The sequence below is a fragment of the Papio anubis genome, chromosome 12, assembly GCF_008728515.1.
Source record: "Papio anubis isolate 15944 chromosome 12, Panubis1.0, whole genome shotgun sequence".
In the NCBI taxonomy this organism is placed as follows: Eukaryota; Metazoa; Chordata; class Mammalia; order Primates; family Cercopithecidae; genus Papio; species Papio anubis.
The window spans coordinates 4,562,228-4,588,118 of record NC_044987.1 but is presented as its reverse complement, the minus strand read 5'-3'; the positions used below and the strand labels follow the sequence as shown (position 1 = coordinate 4,588,118).

At 53.9% G+C, this 25,891-nt stretch overlaps 1 protein-coding gene across 1 annotated transcript in view; it reads left to right on the top strand.

The window, feature by feature from the left end:
• ST14 (suppression of tumorigenicity 14) overlaps positions 1-24,839 on the top strand; it is a 52,708-nt gene extending 27,869 nt beyond the window's left edge. Inside the window, exons 2-19 of the mRNA XM_003910964.5 lie at positions 2,189-2,348; positions 2,604-2,731; positions 2,941-3,011; positions 3,831-3,988; positions 4,204-4,239; positions 4,515-4,755; positions 8,176-8,315; positions 8,666-8,763; positions 10,357-10,466; positions 10,580-10,710; positions 11,839-11,943; positions 12,308-12,418; positions 12,508-12,621; positions 12,947-13,069; positions 13,933-14,119; positions 22,893-23,167; positions 23,919-24,055; positions 24,139-24,839. Of these exons, the coding sequence (XP_003911013.2) occupies positions 2,189-2,348; positions 2,604-2,731; positions 2,941-3,011; positions 3,831-3,988; positions 4,204-4,239; positions 4,515-4,755; positions 8,176-8,315; positions 8,666-8,763; positions 10,357-10,466; positions 10,580-10,710; positions 11,839-11,943; positions 12,308-12,418; positions 12,508-12,621; positions 12,947-13,069; positions 13,933-14,119; positions 22,893-23,167; positions 23,919-24,055; positions 24,139-24,300 (2,487 nt within the window). The 3' untranslated portion in view covers positions 24,301-24,839. The remainder of the gene's footprint in view (positions 1-2,188; positions 2,349-2,603; positions 2,732-2,940; positions 3,012-3,830; positions 3,989-4,203; positions 4,240-4,514; positions 4,756-8,175; positions 8,316-8,665; positions 8,764-10,356; positions 10,467-10,579; positions 10,711-11,838; positions 11,944-12,307; positions 12,419-12,507; positions 12,622-12,946; positions 13,070-13,932; positions 14,120-22,892; positions 23,168-23,918; positions 24,056-24,138) is intronic.
• The last annotated feature ends 1,052 nt before the right edge of the window (positions 24,840-25,891 follow it).

Genomic DNA, 25,891 nt, shown 5'->3' with positions numbered 1-25,891 from the left:
AACTTCCATAAATGTGAGTGTAGAATTAAGGTATTTTCAGAAACATGCAAAGTATCAAAAAACATTCTTCTCAGAAAGTAAATGTTCGTCTCTTCTGGGTCTTTATAGCTAGAAAAAATTTTTTAAAAAGTATATGTTCCACCAAAATGAAGTGTAAACCAAGAAAGATGAAGACATGGAATCCAGGAAATAAGGGTTTTAATGCAGAAGAAGATTAAGAAAAATCCTCAGGGTGATGGTGAAGGAAGTTCTGGACAACTGCTATGAGAAAGGACAGGGGGCTCCAGAAGTGTGGCCCTCAGGAAGAATATGAAATAAGTTATTTAACAGATTTTATATGTAGAAGATTGAGAAGAGTACTGCAGAGCTCTTAGACTGTATGTAAAGATTTGGGTACAAATTAAAAAGTAACCCCAGTAAGTGAAAATTCACAGCAGGAAAAACAAAGAAATTGTACAAAGAAAGGAAACATAATAGTGAACAATATTTTCACAGGCTAATAATGAAAACCTAGAGTATGGATATGATTTTTTTTTCAACTTTGGGCTTGTAACTGTTGGGAGGCTTGGGAGAGAAAGGGCGGAAGGACACTAAAATCCACATTGTCATAATAGAAAGTCAACCGATTTCTAGATGGATGAGTCAAGAGATTATGGTGTTGCCATATTATTTAGAAATATAGAGACGACTCCAGAACAAGCAGCTTGAAGACATTTTAAGTGGCTGCCTGGGATGTGTTTCTGTGTGTGATATTAGATCAAGTCACAAATATAGCCAATTAGGAAACCAAAATTGGAGTTTTAAGTATCCCAGTAAGGCAGGAGTGAGGAGAATCTTTCATGCAGTGAGTTGATAGTGGTAAATGTCACAAACCAAGACATGTCAGCTTAAATTTACACTGTCGAATTATGAGATCACCACCAGAAGAATGACATCAGGAAACCGTTAAAAGGGCCAACACATGTGGGTTTGGGATGGGCTGTTGCTTTTGTTGTGAGCCGTATTGAGTGGGTATGAGGTAGTTAAACCGAAAGTCCACAGCGCCAGGCCATGGTGCGTCCCCAGGATTCAGGGCGGGTAGATGGCATGTGTTATGGGCAGAAACCTTTGCCAGTCCGTCACTGTGGGCAGCAGACACCCCACCTGCCCCTTCGTATTCTGGCCCCTCCTCATGGATACCCTTGGCAGGGAGGAACCCAGGGAAGTCACCATCCTGTTTGTTGGGCATTTGGTTTGTTTGCTTTTCCTTCTCTTGGGGCTGCGCATGGGTGTGGATTCCCACAGTGGGCCTCTCACTGTGCTTTCTGGTCCTGGACTGGGGTTCCCAAGGTTAAACACAGAGTAGTTTTTTTCCACAACGGCACCACCTTTTTACTTTTGGCTGGTTAAGGCCACTGGGTAGGGTGTGCAGTTGAGTGCTGGCCACAGGCTCCTGGGCCAGGTGATAGGGGGACTGAATCTGATAGGGGCTGTGTCCCAGGGAGCAGAGCCTGCTCGTAGAAGTCTGCACAGGGGCACCATAGTTGCCAGTCATGGTCCTGGCCTGGGGCCCCTCTCCGGGGCACCCACCTATGTCAAAGATGATTCACTGAAGGGAAGACCTTGAAGACCGGGTTTTGACAGCCCTTCATTGCGTTTTTAATTTTTTTTTTTTTTTGAGACGGAGTCTCGCTTCTGCTTCAGGCTGGAGTGCAGTGGCTGACTGCCTCACCGTAAGCCCTGGGTTCACGCCATTCTCCTGCCTCTGTGCCTCCCCGAGTAGTTGGGACTACAGGGCTCACCACCACGCCTGGTTGCTTTTTTTATTTTTAGTAGAGACGGGTTTCACCATGTTAGCTAGGATAGTCTCGATCTCCTGACCTCGTGATCCACCCGCCGCGGCCTCCCATTGCGTTTTAATTTAAATGAACAATTCATAAGCAATGATCGCCTGGTGCTGTCCAGACCCTGAGATGCGTGGTCCGGAAGGCCGACCTCATGTTCCTCCCAGAGCATGCCCAGGGTTCATGTCTCAGAGTCTGCACTCTGGGCAGTGGTCCGCATGCCTCTGGGGGAAGCCCCCTTCTTCTCACCCAAGCCCCTGCTTGCTTCTCTAAGCCGGACCTCACAAAATGTGAACATCTTCCCCAGAGGGGTGCAGGGGGAGAGGGGTGAGAGGGTCTGAGTGGTGGCAACTCTCTCCCGGCAGAAAGTGAATGGCTTGGAGGAAGGCGTGGAGTTCCTGCCGGTCAACAACGTCAAGAAGGTGGAAAAGCATGGCCCGGGGCGCTGGGTGGTGCTGGCAGCCGTGCTGATTGGCCTCCTCTTGGTCTCACTGGGGATCGGCTCCCTGGTGTGGCATTTGCAGTGTGAGTAAAGTGGGGGCTGGCTCCAGGGAGGACGAGGAGGGGTGGCTGTCCCTCCTCCCTCAGTGGACGGACCCAGGGCCGCCTACTGAGGACACGAGGGTCTCTTGGCCTCTCTGGAACCCTGATGGGGGTGATGGGAAGCAGTCAGGGCTGGCCCATTGCTCCCTCCCGCCATTCATTCCCCGTTGTGGATGGCGAGGGACAGGCGGGGGTGGTACCACCTCCCCTGACCAAGTGCCTTCTGGTCTCACACAGACCGGGACGTGCGTGTCCAGAAGATCTTCAATGGCTACCTGAGGATCACAAATGAGAATTTTGTGGATGCCTACGAGAACTCCAACTCCACTGAGTTTGTAAGCCTGGCCAGCAAGGTGAAGGACGCGGTGAGTGCAGCCTGCCCAGAGCCCTGCCTGGCTGTGTGCCCTGGTGTCCCACCTGCTGGGCAGCAGGGACGTACCTCGCCTGTGCTCCCAGGGCCCTGGGATGGGGGTGATGTGGGACGGGCCCGGGCCCCAGAGGGGAGGGGGCAGCCCGGGCTTAGGGCAGTGTCATCGCTGTGTGGGGCCCGCCTTGAGTCTCTGCCCTTCCTCAGCTGAAGCTGCTGTACAGCGGAGTCCCGTTCCTGGGCCCCTACCACAAGGAGTCGGCCGTGACAGCCTTCAGGTGGGTGCAGACAGAAGGCTCGGTGGGTTGCATCCCAGACTGGCTGGGAGTGTGATCGGGGTGCAGTGTGTGGGGCAGAGAGCGGGAGATGGTGCTGGAGGTCCTGGCCTGGAGAACCAAGGAGGGTCCTCGCCGTGTCCTCCTGTGCGTTACTTGGCAGCCTGACTCTTCTGCCCCCATGGCAAAGGTGACTGCCGCTGTTGCTGTGATGAGCTGCCCAAAGGCTTGTGAAAGGTGCTTGGCATGATGCCAGGAATGGCTGTGATTCTTTGTTGTTTTTCCACATTTGGGTTTGGGGGAGTCGGGGTGCTCAGGCAGGCTTCAATGAGTCCCCATATTTTCTGTGCTTGTACAGTTTTTCATGCATACTTTTGTAAAAAAATAGACTTTCTTCTCAAACTGCATTTTATTTTGCTAGTTCGTTTGAACCCTGGGGAATGCTGTGTGGCAGGTGGCATTCCCACTTCCTTTCTCAGGTCAGAAAACAGGCTCAGGAAGGCGACACTTGGGGTGTCCTCGCTTGTGGGCAAATTCCAGTGGGTTCCCCCCGCCTCATTCCTACCCCTGAGCGGCCTCCAGAATTGGTCTGGTGGGGGTGAGACTGAGAGCAGCGGGCAAAGGGGCAAGTCCTCTTGCTTCGGGGTGGGAAGAGGGGTGACACAAAAGAGGAGCTGGGGCAGGGCCTCTGCAGATGGAGGGCCCAGGTGGGCCCCTGCAGGTGGCCTGAGTGGCCCACGTGCCCTGGAGTCGCTCTAGGTGCACGTGGGGGAAATGGGGCCCAGAGCTCCGCCTCAGGCCCCCCCCCTGCTCTCTCCCCAGCGAGGGCAGCGTCATCGCCTACTACTGGTCTGAGTTCAGTATCCCACAGCACCTGGTGGAGGAGGCCGAGCGCGTCATGGCCGAGGAACGCGTAGTCATGCTGCCCCCGCGGGCGCGCTCCCTGAAGTCCTTTGTGGTCACCTCAGTGGTGGCTTTCCGTGAGTCCGAGGGTCGGGGTGGGCATGGGACTGGCCAGCCTTCCCTGGAGTGGGGCTGGGCCCTGGACCATTGCAGGGGACCGGCACTCCCAGGGCCCAGTGCACCAGAGAGAAGATTACGTGCTGGCCGGGCACCTCCCTTTAGATAATAAGGAAGCAGGAATAAGGAAATGCATTGTATCAGGAAATTCTTTATTCTCCTTCTTATTCTTCAGCCACTGACCCCAAAACTGTACAGAGGACCCAGGACAGTAAGTACCGTGCCCACCTCCTCCTCTGGGTGGGGAAGAGGGGAGATGTGGCCAGATGCCCTTGAGCCAGTGGGGTCCCCAGTGCATGTCCCTCTGAATGAAGTATACTACGATGATCTTTCCAGGCCCTTCTGAGAAGCCCCTTTCCTGATTTCTCGAGGCCCAGGGCAGCCTGGGGCATCTCAAAGGGGCCAGGCCCACGGGGTCTCAGGTTCCTCCCCCAGCTCTGCCCAGTCCTGCCCCCACACACGCCCTTCTTCTTGTCTCCTGCGCAGACAGCTGCAGCTTTGCCCTGCACGCCCGCGGTGTGGAGGTGATGCGCTTCACCACGCCCGGATTCCCTGACAGCCCCTACCCCGCTCACGCCCGCTGCCAGTGGGCCCTGCGGGGGGATGCCGACTCAGTGCTGAGCCTCACCTTCCGCAGCTTTGACCTTGCGTCCTGTGATGAGCGCGGCAGCGACCTGGTGACGGTGTACAACACCCTGAGCCCCATGGAGCCCCACGCCCTGGTGCAGTGAGTACCCTGGGGGGCGGGTGGGGCTGTGGGAGCTTGGCAGCTGCACCATAGGGGGCCAGCTTCTTCAACGGATTGCAGCACAGGCATGGGATACAGTTTACGACTCTTGGCCACAGGCCACCGCCAAACGTCCAGGCAGCAAAGGGCACGTGTGGTGTGATCCTCAGCTGGAGCTCCAGTCGAGTCTGGGAGGCGATTTTGGCAAGGCAGAGGAAGGCTCTGTGGTCCCCAGATACCAAATCCAGCCTGTGCAGGGCGTGCCCCCCTAAACTGCCAGAGAGAAAGCTCTGCCCACAGTTGTAAAATGTAGGCTTTGTTATTCAGGTATATGAAGGCCAACAGATCAGGAGATGACTGCCCTTGAAAAGACAATTTTGTTGGCGGGCATGGTAGCTCATGCCTATAATCTCAGCACTTTGGGAGGCTGAGGCAGGAGGATCTCTTGAGGCCAGGAGTTTGAGACTAGCGTGGGCAACAAGACTTTGCCTCTATAAAAAATAAAAAGCTTAGCTGGGTGTGGTGGTGCATGCCTACTCAGGAGGCTGATGCAGGAGGATCTCCAACTCAGGAGGTCAAGGCTGCAGTGAGCTGTGATTGCAACACTGCACTCCAGCCCGGGCAACAGAGCAAGACCCTGTCTCAGGCTACACGAGGAAGCACTAGGTTGGTCAAGGGGTAACAGGAATGAGGGGAAAATGTAAGCAAGAGCCTTTATTATGGACCGGGCATGGTGGCTCATGCCTGTAAGCCCAGCACTTTGGGAGGCCAAGGCGGCTGGATCACTTGAGATCAGGAGTTTGAGACCATCCTAGCCAACCTGATGAAACCCTATCTCTACTAAAAATACAAAAATCAGCTGGGTGTGGTCTCTACTAAAAATACAAAAATCAGCTGGGTGTGGTCTCTACTAAAAATACAAAAATCAACTGGGTGTGGTGGTGGGCACCTGTAATCCCAGCTACTCGGGAGGCCAAGGCAGGAGAATCACTTGAACCTGGGAGGCAGAGGTTGCAGTAAGCCAAGATCGCACCACTACACTCCAGCCTGGGCAACAGAGCAAGGCTGTGTCTCAAAACAACAACAACAAAAAGAGCCTTTATGTAGTTTACACAGAAAAGGCAACACAAATCAGGGTGAGAGGTTTAGAATTGACTTGTTTGAATTATTTTAGTAGGCTCTGGGGCATAGGAGCTGTCCCTAGTTCTCTGATACTTGGGTCTGGGGTGGTTAGGGCAAAGAATAGTGGCCCTGAGTGTGAGATCCTTTTGGAGGAGGTGGGGCTGGGCCCTCCATGGGTGGGTTTGTATAGGGAAGGTTTGCTTGCAGGTGAGTCCTTTCCTATCTCTAAGCATTGGCCAGCCCTCCACAGTCAGCAGGGCCCCAGATGTCAAAGCACCCGCATTACAGAAAACGGAAAGGCGTGGTTAATGCACCTGTGGGATACCCCACGTCAGGGTAGAGCGTACTGCACAGAGGTGCTGTGCGTGGTGGGTGAGCCGCCTCTCCCGCACTCGCTGGGCTAGAGCCTTCTGTGGCTGACTATGGAAATGAGCTGGGCGGACGTTTAATGATTAATAATGGGCTAAAATTCAGGCCAAGAATAATCTAGAACCATCTGCTGCCACAGCTTCGCAACCAGGACTTCTTTTCCATCTCTCTAATTTATTAATCGCACAACAAAGAAGTACGTGGTCCCAGTGGGAAAAAGAAATTGACAAGCAAAAGGAAGACTAAAGTCACTCGTCATCTTACTGCCTAGAAACAACCACTGTTAATTCTTTTTCTTTGAGACGGAGTCTCGCTCTGTCGCCCAGGCTGGAGTGCAGTGGCAAGATCTCCGCTCACCGCAACCTCCGCCTCCCGGGTTCAAGCAATTCTCCTGCCTCATCCTCCCGAGTAGCTGGGATTACAGGCATGCACCACCATGCTCAGCTAATTTTTTTTTGTATTTTCAGTAGAGATAGGGTTTCACCATGTTGGTCAGGCTGGTCTCGAACCCCTGACCTCAGGTGATCCGCCTGCCTTGGCCTCCCAAAGTGCTGGGATTACAGGCATGAGCCACAGCACCTGGCCAAATTTTTGATGTCCATTCTCCCCCAAAATTTTGATGTTGCCTGTTTTGCTGTGTGTGTGTTAAGAAATAGGATTATCCCATGCATGCAGTTTCATTACCGGCTTTAACAAATGAAGTGTATTATGATGATCTTTCCAAATCAGTCACCCTGTCTCTCAGGGTTTTTATAAAGTTACATTGTTTAGAAGGAGGGGACACAATCAGGATGATATGGTTGTGAGCAGTGTGGACTCTGGAGCTTGAATGCCTGAGTTTAAATTCTAAGCCTGCCACTTATTACCCATGGGATGTTGGGCAAGTCACTGAAGAGCTCTGTGTCTCAGTTTCCTCGCCTCTGAGCTAGGGGTAACAGTATCTTCTCCACAGAGCTGTTATGAAGATTGTGAGTTAACAGATTTAAGAGCACCGAGAACCATGCCAGGCATGTTCCTCTTTTTTCTTTTCTTTTCTTTTTTTTTTTTTTTTGAGTCTCCTGGTTGCCCAGGCTGGAGTGCAGTGGCACAATCATAGCTCACTGTAACCTTGAACTCCTGAGGCTCTGGCCTCACCCCTGAGTAGCTGGGGCTACAGGCAAGCGCCACCATGCCCAGCTAGTTTTTTTGATGATGGAGATGAGGTGTCACTCTGTTACCCAGGCTGGTGTGAAACTCCTGGCCTCAAGGAATTCTCCTGCCTCGTGGCCTCCCAATATTCTGGGATTGTAGGCCCGACCTTGGCATGTTCTTGATAAATGTTGGTTGTTACCACTGCTATTGTTCTGATTGAACCCACAGCTTATGTAGTAAATCCTCTGTTGTGGGCATGTATCATGTCTAGGGTGTTGTTTTTTTTTTTTTTTTCGAGATGGAGTCTCGCTCTGTCACCCAGGCTGGAGTGCAGTGGTGCCGTCTTGGCTCATTGCAACCTCTGCCTCCTGGGTTCCGGCGATTCTTCTGCCTCAGTCTCCCGAGGAGCTGGGATTACAGGCATGCGCCACGACACCTGGCTAATTTTTGTATTTTTAGTAGAGACGGGGTTTCACCATGTTGGCCAGGCTGGTCTTGATCTCCTGACCCCAGGTGATCCACCCACCTCGGCCTCCAGGCGTGGGCCACTGTGCCCAGCTGGGTGTTGCTCTTTTAAACAAAGGTGAACCGTTTATCACTAACTCCTTCCATCACTGATTGTGTGGGGGAGGGACTTACCTGAATGAAGGTCTTTTTGACTCCATTCTTAGCCCTCTGTGGATGGGACCAGAGTTAGGGATGGGGTCCTCGGGCACCTCTGCCTGGGAGCCTGGTTTGGGTGTGTGAGAAGCTTGGGTTCTGCCGGCTCTTCCTAATGCCCACCCTCTGCCCTCACAGGTTGTGTGGCGCCTACCCTCCCTCCTACAACCTGACCTTCCTCTCCTCCCAGAACGTCCTGCTCATCACGCTGATAACCAACACTGAGCGGCGGCATCCCGGCTTTGAGGCCACCTTCTTCCAGCTGCCTAAGATGAGCAGTAAGGAAGGGCAGGGCAGGGCGGAACTGCCCGCGGGCCGCGGAGAAGGGGAAGGCCTTAGTGGGGGTGACTGAGCTTAGGAGGCCACAGGCTGGACCCTGTGGCTGGGGAGCTGGCCTAGGTCAGCAGCAGAGGCTGAAGCTTGAGCCAAAGGCATCTGGCCGACCGCCTGGGTCAGGAGCCCTCCTGAAGCTTCAGCACCCGACACCCGGCCTTCCTGGCTGTGCACTTGCTGTGCAGCATCCAGGCGTCCAAGAGGCAGCTCCAGGCCTCAGGCTGCAGAGTCCTTGCCTGCCTGCTTGGCCGGGCAGGTTCCTGATCCTCTTGCTTTCTCCCACCTTTCCTCTCAGGGTGTGGAGGCCACTTACGTAAAGCCCAGGGGACATTCAACAGCCCCTACTACCCGGGCCACTACCCACCCAACATTGACTGCACATGGAACATTGAGGTAGGAACTATGGGGTATGTGAATGTGTGTGTGTGCGTGTGAGCATGTATATGCACATGTGTATGTCTGTGTGTGTGTGTGTGTACATGTGTGTGCATGTGTTTGCATATGTGTACATGTGTGTGCATGTGTGTGTGTGTGTGCGTGTGTGTGTGTGTGTATGAGAGAGAGAGAGGTGGATGGCAAATGAGGAAGACAGAAGACAGGGAAGAGGAGATCCTTTTTTAACCCCAAAGAGGCAGCCAAATGTGGTGACTCTCACCTGTAATCCCAGCACTTTGGGAGACCAAGACGGGAGGATCACTTGAGGCTAGGAATTCAAGATGAGCCTGGACAACATAGTGAGACCTCATCTTTAAAAAAAAAATACAAAAATTAGCCAGGCATGGTGGTGCACACCTGTGGTCCCAGCTACTCAGGAGGCTGAGGTGGGCGGATCATTTAAAGCCAGGAGTTAAAGGCTACAGTGAGCTATGACAGTGCCATTGCACTCCAGCCTGGGCAACAGTGAGACCCTGTCTCAAAAACAAATAAACAAATCCCAAAGAGATCATGTGTCTGGGGGTCAGGTCTTCCCCTGCAGTGTCAGGCAGACCCAGACTCATCCTAGCTCCTTGTCAGGTGACAGAACGACCTGGGCAGTTGCTGAAGCTCCCTGGGCCTCAGCTTGTCCCTAGGTGAAGTGAGGGTGACAGTGCCTGGGTCTCAGAGGTGCCATCAGGAAGAAATCAAAGAAGGTGTGTGAGACAAGAGAGTCACCTGTCTGTGCCGCTCACGCCTTCCCAGCCAGAGCTGCCTCCCTTTCCTTTCTTTAAAAATGTCAGGAGGGCCGGGCGTGGTGGCTTATGCTTGTAATCCCAGCACTTTGGGAGGCCAGGCAAGTGGATCACGAAGTCAGGAGTTCGAGACCAGCCTGGGCAACATGGTGAAACCCTGTCTCTACTAAAAATACAACAATTAGCCGGGTGTGGTGGCCCGTGCCTGTAATCCCAGCTGCTCGGGAGGCTGAGGCAGGAAAATTGCTTTAACCTGGGAGCCGGAGGTTGTGGTGAGCCGAGATCTTGCCACTACACTCCAGCCTGGGCGACAGAGCAAGACTTCGTCTCAGAAAAAAAAAAAAAAAAAGAAAAGAGGCCAGGTGTAGTGGCTGGCGCCTGTAATCCCAGCATTTTGGGAGGCCAAGGCAGGCAGATCACCTGAGGTCAGGAGTTCGAGACCAGCCTGACCAACATGGTGAAACCCCATCTCTACTAAAAATACAAAAAAATTATCTGGGCGTTGTGGCGTGTGCCTGTAATCCCAGAGGCTCGGGAGGATGAGGCAGGAGAATTGCTTGAACCCGGGAGGCGGAAGTTGCAGTGCGCTGAGATCTTGCCACTGCACTCCAGCCTGGGCGACAGAGTGAGACTCCATCTCAAAAAACAAAAACAAAAACAAACAAACAAACAAAAAATGCTGGGAGAACTTTCCAGCCTGTCTTGATGGAAGGCATACCGTCTCTCCCTGGTCCATGCTGCCACCTCCCTTTGACGTCCTCAGGTTCAGGGAGGAGGGAGGGAAGCCGCAGATTCTCAGCAGCCTCTCTTCCCTCAGGTACCCAACAACCAGCACGTGAAGGTGCGCTTCAAATTCTTCTACCTGCTGGAGCCTGGCGTGCCTACGGGCACCTGCCCCAAGGACTATGTGGAGATCAACGGGGAGAAGTGAGTCCCCGGGGGTATGGGGGCTGCCTGGCCCATGCTGCAGGGGCAGGGGTCCCACCAGCCCCCCGGCTCCCAGCTGTCCCTCCTCATCTTGTGCCCCACCTCCGCTCCAGGTACTGCGGAGAGAGGTCCCAGTTCGTCGTCACCAGCAACAGCAACAAGATCACAGTTCACTTCCACTCGGATCAGTCCTACACCGACACCGGGTTCTTAGCTGAATACCTCTCCTACGACGCCAGTGACCGTGAGTGAACGTTGTGGGGAGGAGGGCAGCCTGCCCCGCATGTTCTGTCTACCCTGCATCTCGTTAGCATCATGCTTTGCTGATTCTAAAATGCTGGAGAATGTAAGAGCATCTCACCCCTGCCGTACCTTTGCAAGGAAAACATGCTACCTTTGATGCATTAATTAAGGCAGGCTGGCTGTGAGCACTGGTACACACTGTGCCCTTTCCTTCTGGGTCACAGTCCCAGCATGAGGTACCCGCGGCTGGAGACACCCCTCATCTGAGCTCCCCCGCCATCTGTCCCTCAGGCCCACCTTCCTGTGACTTTGATCATCTGTGCTTGCCTCTGTGGCCTGTTAGCACCGTTAGGATTCATAGGGTAATTTTGAGACACATTAGGAAGTACCGTTGGCTGTGTGAGCAGCGGTTCTTCCACATATACAATGTGTTTTTATTTCAACCCTGCATCATAGAATAACCTTGGGAAGACATTTAACTATGCTTAGGAATCCAAATTTAAGGTAAAATTCAAGGGCCTAGCTCATCGCCAAAAGGACACTCAGATAAACCAACACCTTTGATCTAAACACTTACCTGTGACTGAATTGTACCTGTGCCGAGGTGGTGACAATGGCCTCCTTACAACTTTGTCATCTGCAAAGTGGTCAGATGCCTCCTGATTTCAGAAACATTGAAATATGGAAAATGTTTAGAGTGAAGGAAGCGCGATGCCGCACTGCATTTGGACAGGACACATCGCATGCATCGGGGACCTGCTGAGTGTCACAGGCAGGGCCTGGCCCTCGGGGTCCCCAGGCGGCCCAGCACACAGGGCAGGGCAGGGCCTGCGACCAGCCGGCCTCTCTGCAGGGCACCCGGGGCTTCCTGGGCTTCGATCCTCAGTGGTGGGGAGGGACCCTGCCAGCTCAGGTTGGGGTCTGTGGCCAGCCCCCTTCCCACACTAGCTGCAGGTGCAGGAACCCCTTTGTCACACCTTGGTGGGCCTGGGCAACCCCTGCCCTGGGCCACAGCACCACCCTGCTGCTCTGTGTTTGTGGCTGGGAGGTTGGCCCGAGGGAGGGAGCCGAGAGCCAGTGGAGGGAGGTGGGTGGGTGCTGGGGGCCTCAGGCCTGCTTGTGCCCACAGCGTGCCCGGGGCAGTTCACGTGCCGCACGGGGCGGTGTATCCGGAAGGAGATGCGCTGTGATGGCTGGGCCGACTGCACCGACTACAGCGATGAGCTCAACTGCAGTGAGTCCAGCTGGGAGCCCCGGTCTCCCCACCCTCCTTCCCCGCCCTGCCTGCGTCCCATGGCCCTGCTGGCTGACTGCCAAGGCAAAAAGGCTGGAGGTGGTGGGAGTTTTTGCTCTCGGCCCTGTGTAGGGACCTCTGGCCTCCCTCCCCACCCTGCCACATGGAGATCTTGGCCTCTGTGGGGCAGGTGGCGGGGTGTTTCGGAGTGCTGAGGTCAGCTTGGTAGCTGGTGGAGCAGGGCCACTTGGGTCTCTCTGCAGATCAGAAAGCAGTCCCCAGGTAGCTCTGATCGCCTGGGCATCCTGGGGAAGCAGTGAGTGATGAGGGCCTCACAGCCGACCCTCCCCTTACCCCACTCCAGGTTGCGACGCCACCCACCAGTTCACATGCAAGAACAAGTTCTGCAAGCCCCTCTTCTGGGTCTGCGACAGTGTGAACGACTGCGGAGACAACAGCGACGAGCAGGGGTGCAGTGAGTGCTGGGGAGGGGCGGCCTGGGTGGGCAGGCGGGCGGGGCAGCTCCCGGTGGCTCCTGGTGGCTGAGTCCTGGTGCCTCTCCAGGTTGTCCCGCCCAGACCTTCAGGTGTTCCAATGGGAAGTGCCTCTCCAAGAGCCAGCAGTGCGATGGGAAGGACGACTGTGGGGACGGGTCCGACGAGGCCTCCTGCCCCAAAGGTGAGGCCCGCCCCACCCACCTTCCTGCTGGGGGCCTTGCCCCTGGAGGAGGCAGCCCTGAGCACACCCACGCACAGGATGCCCCGAGTTTAATGAACACAGACCACCTGTGGGTGAAGTGTGATGAGAAAGGGCTCTGGAGGGGGGAGAATTTTCTGGAAGGTGGAGAACCTGTAGCAGGGCTGAGAGGCCAGTGGACGTGGGTGGGGCAGGCCTGGAGGAGGGGGTAAGGTGCAGGGGCCATGAGGCGCCATGGGTGGTTTCTGGCTTCTGGTCAGATGCCGCAGAGGAATTGATCCCCTCCCTTGTCCTCCTCCTTGAACAGTGAACGTCGTCACTTGTACCAAACACACCTACCGCTGCCTCAACGGGCTCTGCTTGAGCAAGGGCAACCCTGAGTGTGATGGGAAGAAGGACTGTAGCGACGGCTCAGATGAGAAGGACTGTGGTGAGCGAGGTGTCTGAGTATGGTTGTGCAGGTCGTTCACTGTGTGAGGTGCCCACCAGAGGGCGCGCCTGGAGGCGCAATCCCGCCAGCGCCTCGCTTAGCTCTGTGCTTGCGTCTCCTGGCGGAAAGGATAGCCTTGCCAGTTGTCATGAAGGCACCACCCCACGGGCTGGCTCTGGTCTTGGAGAAAGGCCCGTACAGCCAGCATCTCAGGGCTTCTGTAGCACGGCGAGGTCGTGGCTGCAGTGCATTGCTGGCCCTTGCTGTGTAGACACAGCTGTAGGGGAGTAGCCTGGAGAAGAGCAGCCCAGCTCACCCAAGCCCAAGGCAGGGTCTCACCCTCGCCCACCCATACTTTAATTTGCAGTCTCCGTGTTTCAGAAGCGTTGGCTGGCCACGGGTTAGATTTGAGCACAGCTGCAGCTGTTCTGTGACCTCACATCAGTGGTTCATTCGTCCCTCTGAGAGCTGTGTCCCTCAGCATTCAAAGATGCTTCTCCCTGCTCCACGCCGCCCCCTCTCCTGTGACGCCCCAAATGATGTCCAGTCAGGCAGATGACACCCAAATCAAAGTGAAGCTGAGCAGCTGGCCTCCGGAGGCCCTCGCTGCATTTGTGAGGGAGGGGGAGGTGGGAAGATGCGAGTTTGAATTTGGGAGTGGGGAGAAGGAGGGGCATGTGGGAGTCTGTGATGCTCAAAGGTAGTTTTGGGGGTCCCTCATGCCCTGGCCACTCCAGCAGTGCTGTGCACGCCAAAAGCTGGCTTCCCCACACAGGGTCTTCTGGCACCCACTGCATGTCCCCTTGGGGTTCGATGTCCCCACCTTGACTTGCTGTCCTCTGGTTCTCTGCCCCCCTCTGCAGACTGTGGGCTGCGGTCATTCACGAGACAGGCTCGTGTTGTTGGGGGCACAGATGCGGATGAGGGCGAGTGGCCCTGGCAGGTGAGCCTGCACGCGCTGGGCCAGGGCCACGTCTGCGGTGCTTCCCTCATCTCTCCCAACTGGCTGGTCTCCGCCGCGCACTGCTACATCGATGACAGAGGATTCAGGTGGGTCTCTGGGTGGGCAGCAGGGAGCCTCCTTACTGGTCTCTTGCATCTGGGAGTCATGCCAGGGTGGGTTGGCACCAAGGAAGGGCATTGGAGGGGTGAGCACATGTGTTAGTCCATTCTTGAGCTGCTCTAAAGAAATACCTGAGACTGGATCATTTATAAAGAAAAGAGGTTTATTTGGCCCATGGTTCTGCAGGCTGTGGAGGAAGCGTGGTGCCAGCCTCTGCTTCTGGTGAGGGTCACAGGGAGCTTCCACCAGTGGCAGAAGGTGAAGGGGGAGCAGGCACGTCACATGGCGAGAGTGGGAGCAAGAGAGAGCAGGAGGAGGTCCCAGACTCAAGCAGCCAGCCTCGTGTGAACTCACAACTCACCCATCACCATCGGGAGGGCACCAAAACATTCAGGAGGGATCTGTGACCAAAACACCTCCCACCATGCCTACCTCCAACACTGGGGATCCCATTTCCACATGAGATTTGGAGGGGACAAGCGTCCAAACCAAATGAACAGATATCCCAGGACGGGGCTTAGTAACAGTAACAATAAAAACTCACTGTATTCGGTGCCCACTGGCAGCCAAGTGCTGTCCCTGTGCCTCTCCTAAGACGCCCAGCAAGTTAGGCAGGTCGATTGTATCGTCATTGTACAGAAAGTAAGGTTCAGAGAAGTAGAGCTGTTTGCTTGAGGTGGCACAGCTGTTAAGTGGCAGAGCCAGACTGGAGCACGGGTGTGGTCTCCGGTGAGTCTGCACTGCACGACTCCTCGGATTGGCCAACATGAGCTTTGGATTCATGCTCCAGCTCTGGCTTGCCGGTGACCCTGGGCAGGTTATTCAAACTTCCTAGGCCTTGGGATCTTCACTGATGATGGTGACAGTATCAGTTCCCACCCTTAGAGTTGTGAGAATTAAGTACGATGCTGTACCTGAGTCACTTTGCGCTGTGCCTGGCACATAGTAGGTGCTCAGCATGTCATGGCCTCAGACACATAGGCAGATGAGAGGCCTGGAAGGGTCACGTGGGCATCCCAGGCTGCACTATTTGTGTCTTAGCTCCCAGCCTCTCTGGGCGTCTGGCCATTGGCTGAAGGAAGGAGTTTTAGGGCCTGGCTTCCTCTGAAGAGGCAGGCGCAGGGGCGTGGGCCTTCCAGGAGAGTCCACCCTCGGGAGAAGCGGATGCGCTTTCTGCTGGCTGCATGATTTTCCATGGTAGACAGCTCCAGGAGCAGGTGACCCAAACCCTCAGCTGCCCTTTGCAGGGAGGAGAGATGGGCCCACAGTAGGAGGAAGGCCTGCAGCACAGATGGAGTGTGCTCAGACACGTGCACAGGGCTTGGGTGATGGAGACAGACAGCAAGAGCCTGTGAGGAGTGGACCCAGCTCCATGGTCCCCAGCTTCGCTGGGTGCTTGACATGTGGCTTTGTCTAGCTTGAGACTGTCCCTTGTCTCATTTTGTCATACCCAACCTCACCCAGAGCAGGGATGATTTTTTGTTTTTTGGAGTAATGTGAGCTTAAGAATTTTGTGTGTGTGTCTGTGTGTGTATGAGAGTCAGAGTCTTACTGTGTCACCCAGGCTGAAGTTCAGTGGTGCAAATCATAGCTCGCTGCAGTCTCGAACCCCTGGGCTTGAGCAATCCTCCTGCCTCAGCCTCCCAAGTAGCTGGGACTACAGGCATATGCCACCATGCCCAGCTAGTTTAAAATTTTTCTAGAGACAGAGCCTTGCTAAATGCTAAGCCTGGCCTCCAGCTCCTAGGCTGAAGTGATCCTCCCATCTTGGCCTCCTAAAGTGCTGGCATTACAGATGTGAGCCACCATGCCTGGGTCAACCACTGCTCTTTGAGGTTGGCTTCTGTGCCTCTTTGACATGCCCCATTCTTTCCTTTTTTGAGCCACGTCCTTGCTTCTGGCACTACGAGGTACAATAGGCTCATCTTGTGTTTCCCCAGCCCAGCCCTAGGACCAACCATTTCTCCAAGGAGGCGTTTATTGGGGATGGTATTTAGAGACCAAGTTCCAGTTGCTTAGTGTGTTCATTGTCACCACGGTGTCATGTCCAGGCCCCGTCAGCAGGTGGAGCTAGGAAATGGCTGGGTGCATACTAGGAACACCACTGCTGTCCTGCACTGCTTCCTCCTTTCCTTTGCTTCATTGCTTCCTTTCTCATTTCCTTCTCCTTCATCCTGTGTTGATCATCAGTCGTGCTTCTGCCAATGTGTAGTGCAGTTAATATTCAACACCCATGGTTATTACTGACACTAGAGAGACCAATGTGAATAGGACTTGGTCCCTGCAGATTGTGTGCCACAGACTTGTGAGGGTAGGACAATGACACACGTGCAGTAAGTGCTGTGCCAGGGCTGTGTCCAGGCTCCCTTGGACCCAGCATGTGGGGTTTAGAATTTTAAACCCATATGCCTGAGGGACTGGGGAGGGCGACTGTTGGGAACACTCAACATGGGTGTCTGAACTGAGGGTTGAAGGTGAGGGTGTTTGTCAGCTGGACCAGGTGGCTCAGACCTTCCAGACAAAGGGAGTGTCGTATGCAGAGGCACGGAGGTGTGAGGTGTGCAGGGGCCTGGTGTCAAGGGACCCTGAGCACATGGCTAAGTCATCATGCATTCATCGGGCACTGCCGGGAGGCGGCATCACGTTGCGGTTAAATGCACAGGCTGCCTAGGTTTCAACTGTGCTCTACAACGTATTAGCTGTATGATCTTTGGCAAGTTGCCCTCTCTGTGCGAGTCCTCATCTTAAAAAGGGTGACCCTACCTTGCAGGGCTGTTTCAGGGATAAAACAACTTACTGTGTCAACATCGAGAAGAGTGTTTGGGACATCAGAAGTTCTACCTGAGCACTCGCGATTCCCAACTGCACTCCAGCCCCTGGAGTCACCATGGGGGATGGCAGTGGCTGCATCTTCACAACCAGTCTCTCAGCTACTGGTAGACGTGCATGCCTTAAACATTAGAGGCTGAGTCTGCTGATATAATCAAATACTGTCAGACTTACCAATTGGCTGAGTTTGCAGAGAGGGCTTCATGAAAGCGGGGTCTTGAGCTGAGGTCGCCGGGTGAACAGGGAGGGCTTGGAGGAGGGAGGTGGAAACCTGCAGGCACAGGGCAAAGAGCTGGATGGGGGTGTCCATGCTGGGTATTGAGATCATGAGGAATTGAGCCAGAGGGACGAGGATGGCTCTCCCCTCTTCCCCATCCCATGATAACCTTTCAGCTACATCCTTGCCTCCTGGGCGTTCCTGAAACGTTTCTACTCTCTTCTATTTGCACTGCCACCATCTTGCTCGTCCTAGCTCACTGTAGCCTGGGCAGCTGCAGCACCTCTCCCCATCCACTTCCTTTCCTCTCAGGACTCTGTCTGCACCACTCGAGCCTGGAGTGATCTTCCCAAAATCTGGTCACCCCAATCTGTTGCTCAACGCCCGCCACAGCTTGCAGTACAAAGCAGGAACTCCTTCATGACCGACATGGCCATGTTATCTGGCCCCTGCCCGTCCGTCCGGCCTCAGTCTCCAGTGCGGTCCTCACGCCTTCCCCATGCTCAGTGTGAGGGCTTCCTGAACATGCTTTGCTCTCTTTTTTTTTTTTTTTTTTGAGAGCGAATTTCACTTTTGTTGCCCAAGCTGGAGTGCAATGGTGCGATCTCCTCTCACTGCAACCTCCACCTCCCGGGTTCAAGCGATTCTCCTGCCTCACCCTCCTGAGTAGCTGGGATTACAGGCATGCACCACCATGCTTGGCTAATTTTTTGTACTTTTAGTAGAAACAGGGTTTCACCATGTTAGCCAAGCTAGTCTTGAAATCCTGACCGCAGGTGATCCGCCTGCCTTGGCCTCCCAAAGTACTGGGATTACAGGTGTGAGCCACTGTGCCCGGCTGTCTTTGTTCTCTTTAAACTTGTGGCATTCTCCACTGCTTCAGGCCATAGCTGGCCAGGCCTATGTGATGGCTTGGTTCATAACTCACTTCATTTCCGGACTCCCAGCCCATCCTCTTCCACAGCTTTCTACCCAGTCCTCTGTGGAACCCTTCGTGTCATGTTGTAATCGGTGGTTTTCATCTCTCTCCCCGTGTACACGGTGAACCTGAAGACTGGATCATAGAGTACATCACAGATGCCCAGGGATTGTTGAGTGAATGAGTTGATGCAGGGGTGAGTATGTGGCTGGATGTGAGCAGGCTGGGAAGCCATCAGAAAGGTCAGGTCAATTGATGGTGAACGCAGAAGGCCTGGGTGGGTCCCAAGGCCTCATCTGGCAGCTCTTGGGAATCCTTTTAGGCTGTGGAATGGGACAAAAAGGATCTCACAAAAGCAGCTTTTGGGAAGTCATTTTCTGGTGGCAACAGATTACAGTGAAGCGAGATCGGGTATAGCCCAGCTTGGAAAACTGAGCTTCGGCCTAGGCCTGCGATTCTGTAGGGAGTTGGCTGTAAAAAAAGCCAGAACGGGGCCGGGCACAGTGGCTCACGCCTATAATCCCAGCACTTTGGGAAGCCAAGGCGGGCGGATCACCTGAGGTCAGGAGTTCGAGACTAGCCTGACCAACATGGTGAAACCCCATTTCTACTAAAAATACAAAAATTAGCCAGGCATGGTGGCAGGTGCCTGTAGTCCCAGCTACTTGGGGGCAGTTGAGGCGGGAGAATCACTTGAGCCTGGGAGGTGGAGGTTGCAGTGAGCCAAGATCATGCCACTACACTCCAGCCTGGACAACAGAGTAAGACTCCATCTCAAAAAAAAAAAAGAAAGGAAGGCCAGAAGGGGATGGACGCCGGGGCAGCGAGAGTGGACCAGGGCTCAGGCAGGCATGGGGAGAGATGTGGAGGCAGAGGCTCGGTTTAGTGCTCCAGGGTCGGGGAGGTGCCCTGGCTGGGTGGTTCAGTAACCTTTTGACTTTCCTGAGAGGTGAGGGAAAATGAAGCGGGTGTTCATGCCTTTCTCTTGTCACACACATTTTCTATTTTAGATATGCATTTTTCCAATGTTTTATTTTGAAATTTTTCAAACCTACAAAAATATTGTAAATACAATGAATGAAAAAAAGGACTAGTACAGTGAACACTTTTTTTTTTTTTTGAGACAGAGTCTCGCTCTATCCCCAGGCTGGAGTGCAGTGGGGTGATCCTAGCTCACTGCAACCTCCACCTCCTGGGTTCAAGCAATTTTCCTGCCTCAGTCTCCGGAGTAGCTGGGACTACAGGTGTGTGCCACCACACCTGGCTAATTGTTTGTATTTTTGGTGGAGACAGGGTTTCACCATGCTGGCCAGGCTGGTCTTGAACTTCTGACCTCATGATTCCCCTGCCTCGGCCTCCCAAAGTGCTGGGATTACAGGCGTGAGCCACCGCACCTGGCCATACAGGCAACACTCTTATACCTCTGATCTACATTCAGTGATTGAGTTAATCACGTTTGCTTTCTCTCTGTTTGCACCTGTGTGTATTTTTCCAAACCATTTCCCAGTTGGGGGCAGCCATTGTGAGGCTTCCCACCAGGTGCTTCGGCCTGTGTCTCCAAGAACGAGGGCGCTGTCCCACACTGAGAAATGGCGGCATTGCTTTGTGCTGCGAGCTGATGTACGCATCGTAAATGTCCTCCAATCATGCCCGTCGTGTTCTTCTTTAGAAGTTTTGTTTTTTTTTTTTTTTTTGAGACATACTCTATCGCCCAGTCTGGAGTGCAGTGGTGTAATCCAAGCTCACTGCAACCGCCACCTCCCGGGTTCAGGTGATTCTCCTGCCTCAGCCTCCTGAGTAACTGGGATTACAGGCACCTGCCACCACGCCCGGCTAATTTTTGTATTTTTTTTTTTTTTTTTTTGAGGTGGAGTCTCGCTGTGTCGCCCAGGCTGGAGTGCAGTGGCGCGATCTCGGCTCACTGCAAGCTCCGCCTCCCGGATTTACGCCATTCTCCTGCCTCAGCCTCCCGAGTAGCTGGGACTACAGGCGCCCGCCACCGCGCCCAGCTAATTTTTTGTATTTTTTAGTAGAGACGGGGTTTCACTGTGTTAGCCAGGATGGTCTCGATCTCCTGGCCTTGTGCTCCTCTCACTTGGAGCTCCCAAAGTGCTGGGATTACAGGCGTGAGCCACCGCGCCCGGCCTTCTTCGGAGCTTTTTTAAAAAAGTTCTAGGATGCAGTCAAGGGTCATGCCTTGTATTTAGTCATTAGGTTTCTTTAATCTCATTTTAATCAAGAACAGTTTCTCTATGCCTTTTATTTTTTGTTTTTTTATGGCATTGACATTGTTGAAAAGTTCGGGCCAGTTATCTTACAGGATGCCTCGCAATTTGGGTTTTCCCGACTCTGTTTTCATGGCTGGGTTAGGAAGCAGTGCATGGGCGGTGCTGTACATTTCTCAGGGAGAGCATGATCCCCCGTGACAGCAGCTGATTGGGAGAGGAGCCTGAGCACCTGGCTCAGGGAGCCCAGCAGATTTTGCCATCATAAAGGGGCTTCCACCTTGGTTGTGAATATACCATCACAGGTGATTCTTTGAATCAGCGTGAGTGTGTCGTTCTCCAGCCGTATTTTACCTGGCGTCTCAGTGTCCGTTGGTAATTCTCACATTTGTTGATTATTACTGTGGTAGGTGAGAATGTGGTTCCTTATTGTACTGTTTCTTCAGCATTTAGGAGCTGATCACTCTTTCTTTCTTTCTTTCTTTCTTTCTTTCTTTTTCTTTCTTTCTTTTTCTTTCTTTCTTTTCTTCTTTCTTTCTTTTCTTTCTTTCTTTTCTTTTCTTTCTTTCTTTCTTTCTTTTCTTTCTCTTTCTCTCTTTCTCTCTCTCTCTTTTCCTTCCTTCCTTCCTTCCTCCCTTCCTCCTTCCTCCTGCCTCCCTCCCTCCTCCCTTCCTCCCTTCCTCCCTTCTTTCCTTTTTCTTTTCTTTTTTGAGGTGGAGTCTCACTTTGCTGCCCAGGCTGGAGTTCAGTGGTGCCGTCTCGGCTCACTGCAACCTCCACCTCCTGGGTTCAAACGATTCTCCTGCCTCAGCCTCCTGAGTAGCTGGGATTACAGGCAGCCACCATCATGCCCAGCTAATTTTTGTGTTTTTAGTAGAGGCGCGGTTTCACCATGCTGGCCAGGCTGGTCTCGAACTCCTGATCTCAGGTAATCCACCCGCTTCGGCCTCCCAAAGTGCTTGGATTACAGGAGTAAGCCACCACACCTGGCCAGGGGCTGCTTTTTCTCTGTAAATAATAGCTTTCCTTTGTCCCTTTTAAACTCTTTTGAAATTACTTTTTAGACTCAGGGTGGACCGATGGATTATCCCACCCATTTTTTATTATTCCGCCTGTTTAGTAGTGTCACCCTGTCACCATTTATTTCGGGGTTCTTATTGTCCTCATTTTAACCAGCTTTGCCAGACGGACCACGTTGGTGTTTGAGTGCTTGATTGCTTCCTGCAGAAACAAAATGTTCTAGGTTTGCTTTGTGCTTTCCATTAAGACCCAGATCTGAAATCAGCCATTTTTCCAAGGAGCCCTGGTTCCTTTCAATAGAGAAGGATATTTAGACACTAAGTTCTGGGTGCTGCTAGAGACAGCAGTGGTTTTAGACCAGTTTTTAAGAATTGTGAGCCAGCGGCATGGTGGCTTATGCCTGTAATTCCAGCACTTTGGGAGGCTGAGGCGGGCTGGTTGTTTGAGGTCAGGAGTACGAGACCAGCTTGGCCAACATGGTGAAACCCTGTTTCCATTAAAAATACAAAAATTAGCCAGGCGTGGCTGCGCATCCTGTAGTCCCAGCTACTCGGGAGGCTGAGGCCAGAAAATCACTTGAACCTGGGAGGTGCAGGTTACAGTGAACTGAGATCACGCCTCTGCACTCCAGCCTGGGTGACAGAGTGAGACTCCATCTCACAAAATAATAATAAAATAAAAATCATGAGCCTTTCCTGATACCTCTGATCCCATTCCACATCTGTGCCTCCCTTTCCCCACACTAGGGTGGGCGCCCGCTCTGCAGTGCACATGGAACAGCTTCAGAATCGCTAAACCTATTCCATAGCCAACAAGAAACTTAGTAGATACAACACAACATATTTTTCAATTCATTTTGGTCTTAGGTTATATACCACTGCATTAAAAATTTATTTGGGCCGGGCATGGTGGCTCACACCTGTAATCCCAGCACTTTGTGAGGCCAAGGGGGGGGGGGGCAGATCATGAGGTCAGGAGTTCGAGACCAGCCTGACCAACATGGTGAAACCCCGTCTCTACTAAAAATACAAAAATTAGCCAGACATAGTGGTGTGCACCTGTAATCCCAGATACTCAGGAGGCTGAGGTAGGAGAATCACTTGAATCTGGGAGGCGGAGGTTGTAGTGAGCTGAGACTGCGCCACTGCACTCCAGCCTGGGCGACCGAGCAAGATTGTCTCAAAAAACAAAACAAAACAAAAACAAAAAACAACAACAAGAAAAAAAAGAAAAGAAAAATCATTTGGGTTGATTTTTCTGTTATTCCTCCTGTGAAAGATCAGGTTCATAAGATACCTAATTTTTGGTCATCAGATTAAAAATGTATTCAAGGAGGGGGGTAAAGAGTTTAAGAGCAGTTTCTTATTGCAGCGGGAGGCACTTAGTAGTTTCTAGCTTAGGGTCAAGACCAAGTAAGAGCTGGCACCGTCATCTTCTCTCAGCAGCTGCTGTGCCTTGACCATGTGGAGTCCTTGGGAACGCGCGGGGCTGCGGGGCCCTGTGCACAGACCCGAGTGACCGCGCGGTCTCACAGCGGCTCCCCCTTCCAGGTACTCGGACCCCACGCAGTGGACGGCCTTCCTGGGCTTGCACGACCAGAGCCAGCGCAGCGCCCCCGAGGTGCAGGAGCGCCGGCTCAAGCGCATCATCTCCCACCCCTCCTTCAATGACTTCACCTTCGACTACGACATCGCGCTGCTGGAGCTGGAGAAACCGGTGGAGTACAGCTCCGTGGTGCGGCCCATCTGCCTGCCGGATGCCTCGCATGTCTTCCCTGCCGGCAAGGCCATCTGGGTCACAGGCTGGGGACACACCCAGTATGGAGGTGAGCTTCGGGCTGACCCAGGGCTCCACAGAGGGCCTGAGGCCTTCCTCCAAGGCTGTGTTTCCTCTGCGTGTCCAGCCGTGGGGCGAGGGGCCGCCCCAGTCTCCCTCTGCCTGGCAGAATGAGGCTGTCCAGGGCGGAATGGAGGCCCTTAGTAAAAGGGGCATGGGATTTGCAGCCCGGGCTCAGGACTGAAGGCTGGCTTTGCCCCTAACTACCTGAGTAACCCTGAGCGAGTTGCTTAAACTCTGACCCTGTTTCTTCATCCGCATAATGAAGATAGCAACACCTTAAGCCCAGTGGTGCTTAAGGCACGTGAGGGGTGGGTATGAAGGGAAGCAGGCCATTAGTTGGCAAAGGCTAGACTGAAAAAATCCACTCTATAGCATATGCTGAACATTTGTAGACGTTGAAGAGGAAAGAAAACGAACAGCACGTGCAGCTCCAGTGCCCTCACAGAACCCCGGGGGCATTTGCCGCACCTTCCCTCTCTGCTGCTTATTTCCTCACCCCTGCTTGCGGCGGCGTCTGTTCCCTCTCAATTCGCCTGGCAGATCTCAGCATGCCCCTGCTTTCTCTAGGTGGCTGCTAATGCCAGAGCCCACTGAGTAGACGCGGATTACCCGTTTGTCAGCCCAGGGCATCTGGGCTGTTCCAGAGTTTTGAGAGTCAAATGACTCGTGGGGAGCGCCTCGAATGACGCTGCCCCCGAAGCAGCCCGGCTCCCAGCCCTGTCCTGCCCTCTCCCCAGGCACCGGCGCGCTGATCCTGCAGAAGGGTGAGATCCGTGTCATCAACCAGACCACCTGCGAGAGCCTCCTGCCGCAGCAGATCACGCCACGCATGATGTGCGTGGGCTTCCTCAGCGGCGGCGTGGACTCCTGCCAGGTGTGCCCCGGGGCAGGAGGGTGGCAGGTAGGCCCCGGGAGAGGCGGGACTGGGGACTCACGGCAGGGCTTGTCTCCGTCCAGGGTGACTCCGGGGGACCCCTGTCCAGCGTGGAGGCAGATGGGCGAATCTTCCAGGCCGGTGTGGTGAGCTGGGGAGACGGCTGCGCTCAGAGGAACAAGCCGGGCGTGTACACGAGGCTCCCTCTGTTTCGGGACTGGATCAAAGAGAAAACTGGGGTATAGGGGCAGGGGCCACCCAAATGTGTACGCCTGCGGGGTGCCCCACCGTCCACCCCAGTGTGTGCGCCTGCAGGCTGGAGACTGGACTGCTGACTGCACCAGCGCCCCAGAACATAGACTGTGAACTGCATCTCCAGGGCTCCAGATCTGCCTAGAAAAGCTCTCCGCTTCCTCCGCCTCCGAAGTGGATCTGGGAGGTGGAAGGGGAGGACAGTGGTGGTTCTTCTGACCCAACTGGGGGCAAAGGTTTGAAGACACAGCTTCCCCCACCAGCCCCAAGCTGGGCCGAGGCCCGTTTCTGCACAGCTGGCTCCCCTCTCTCTAAGGAGTAGCGGGAACGGAGCCTCCGGGCCTCCTCAGTGAAGGTAGGGGGCTGCCGGATCTGGGCTGTGGGGCCCTTGAGCCATGCTCTTCAGGAAGCCCAGGCTCAGGGGACCCTGGAAAACTGACGGGTCTGAGATTGGAATTGTTTTACCAGCTCCCAGGGTGAACTTCAGTGTGTGTATTTGTGTAAATGAGTAAAACATTTTATTTCTTTTTAAGTTTCTTTTCCTAAAGGAGTTGCGCCCTCCTTTCTTCTTCTTCCTACTGGAGTTGCAAGAAACGGGACGTCCATTCCCCTCAGCACAGACCGGAGTCAGGCTGGGTGGGGACCACAGTGCAGGTGCTTTCTCCAGGCCAGCAAGGGGCTGGTTTTGCTCTGACCTGTGGCTTCCGAGACCAGGGGCCTGGTGCCCTGGTAGGAGGGACACGTGAGTTGGTGAGGTGGGGAGACGAATGTGTGGTGATGGTGGAGAGGGGGTGCACTGGCGCCCAGGCCCCGGTCTAACGTAGGAGAGGGAGGAGCTTTGTCAGAGGAGAATGGGAGGAAGTGTGGCTTCGTGTTTGGGGGAGAGGTTGTCATGTGAGCGCACACACAGGGACAGATGTGAGGCAGTGCATGAACACCTGGCTGGCTGTCCAGTGAAGGCTAAGCAGATGGGTCCCAAGGCCTTGGAGGAAGGGTACTGCCTGGCTCAAGGGCACCCACACCTCCTATGCCATCCCCCTTGATTTTTTTTTTTTTGAGTCAGGGTCTTGCTTTGTCACTCAGGCTGGAATGCAGCGACATGATCACAGTTCATTGCAGCCTCAGTCTCCTGGGCTCAAGCTCTCCTCCTGCCTCAACCTCCCGAGTAGCTGAGACTAGAGGTGCCCACCACCACACCTAGCTAAGTTTTGTATTCTTTTTGTAGAGACAGGGTCTCACTATGTTTCCCAGGCTGGTCTCGAACTCCTGGGCTCGTCATCTTCCTGCCTTGGGCGCGTGCTGAGCCACCACCCCCAGCCTCCCTCGATTTTTACTTATTAATTTAAAATATTCCCTCTCTCCTTGCTTGGTGGCCTGAAGGGACAATGTCTAAATCTGGGGCGGGGTTAGGGAGCTTTTGGGGGAACATTTGACAGCTTCTGGTATGATGATGGACCGCAGGAGCTTTGGGCAGGGAAGAGGACCCGGGGAGAGAAATGACATGGCCAGTGTCCGGAGGGCAGAGGGTAGCCTTGGCTCACCACTATGTCCCCAGCTCAGGCCTGTCCTAGAACATTGCTGATA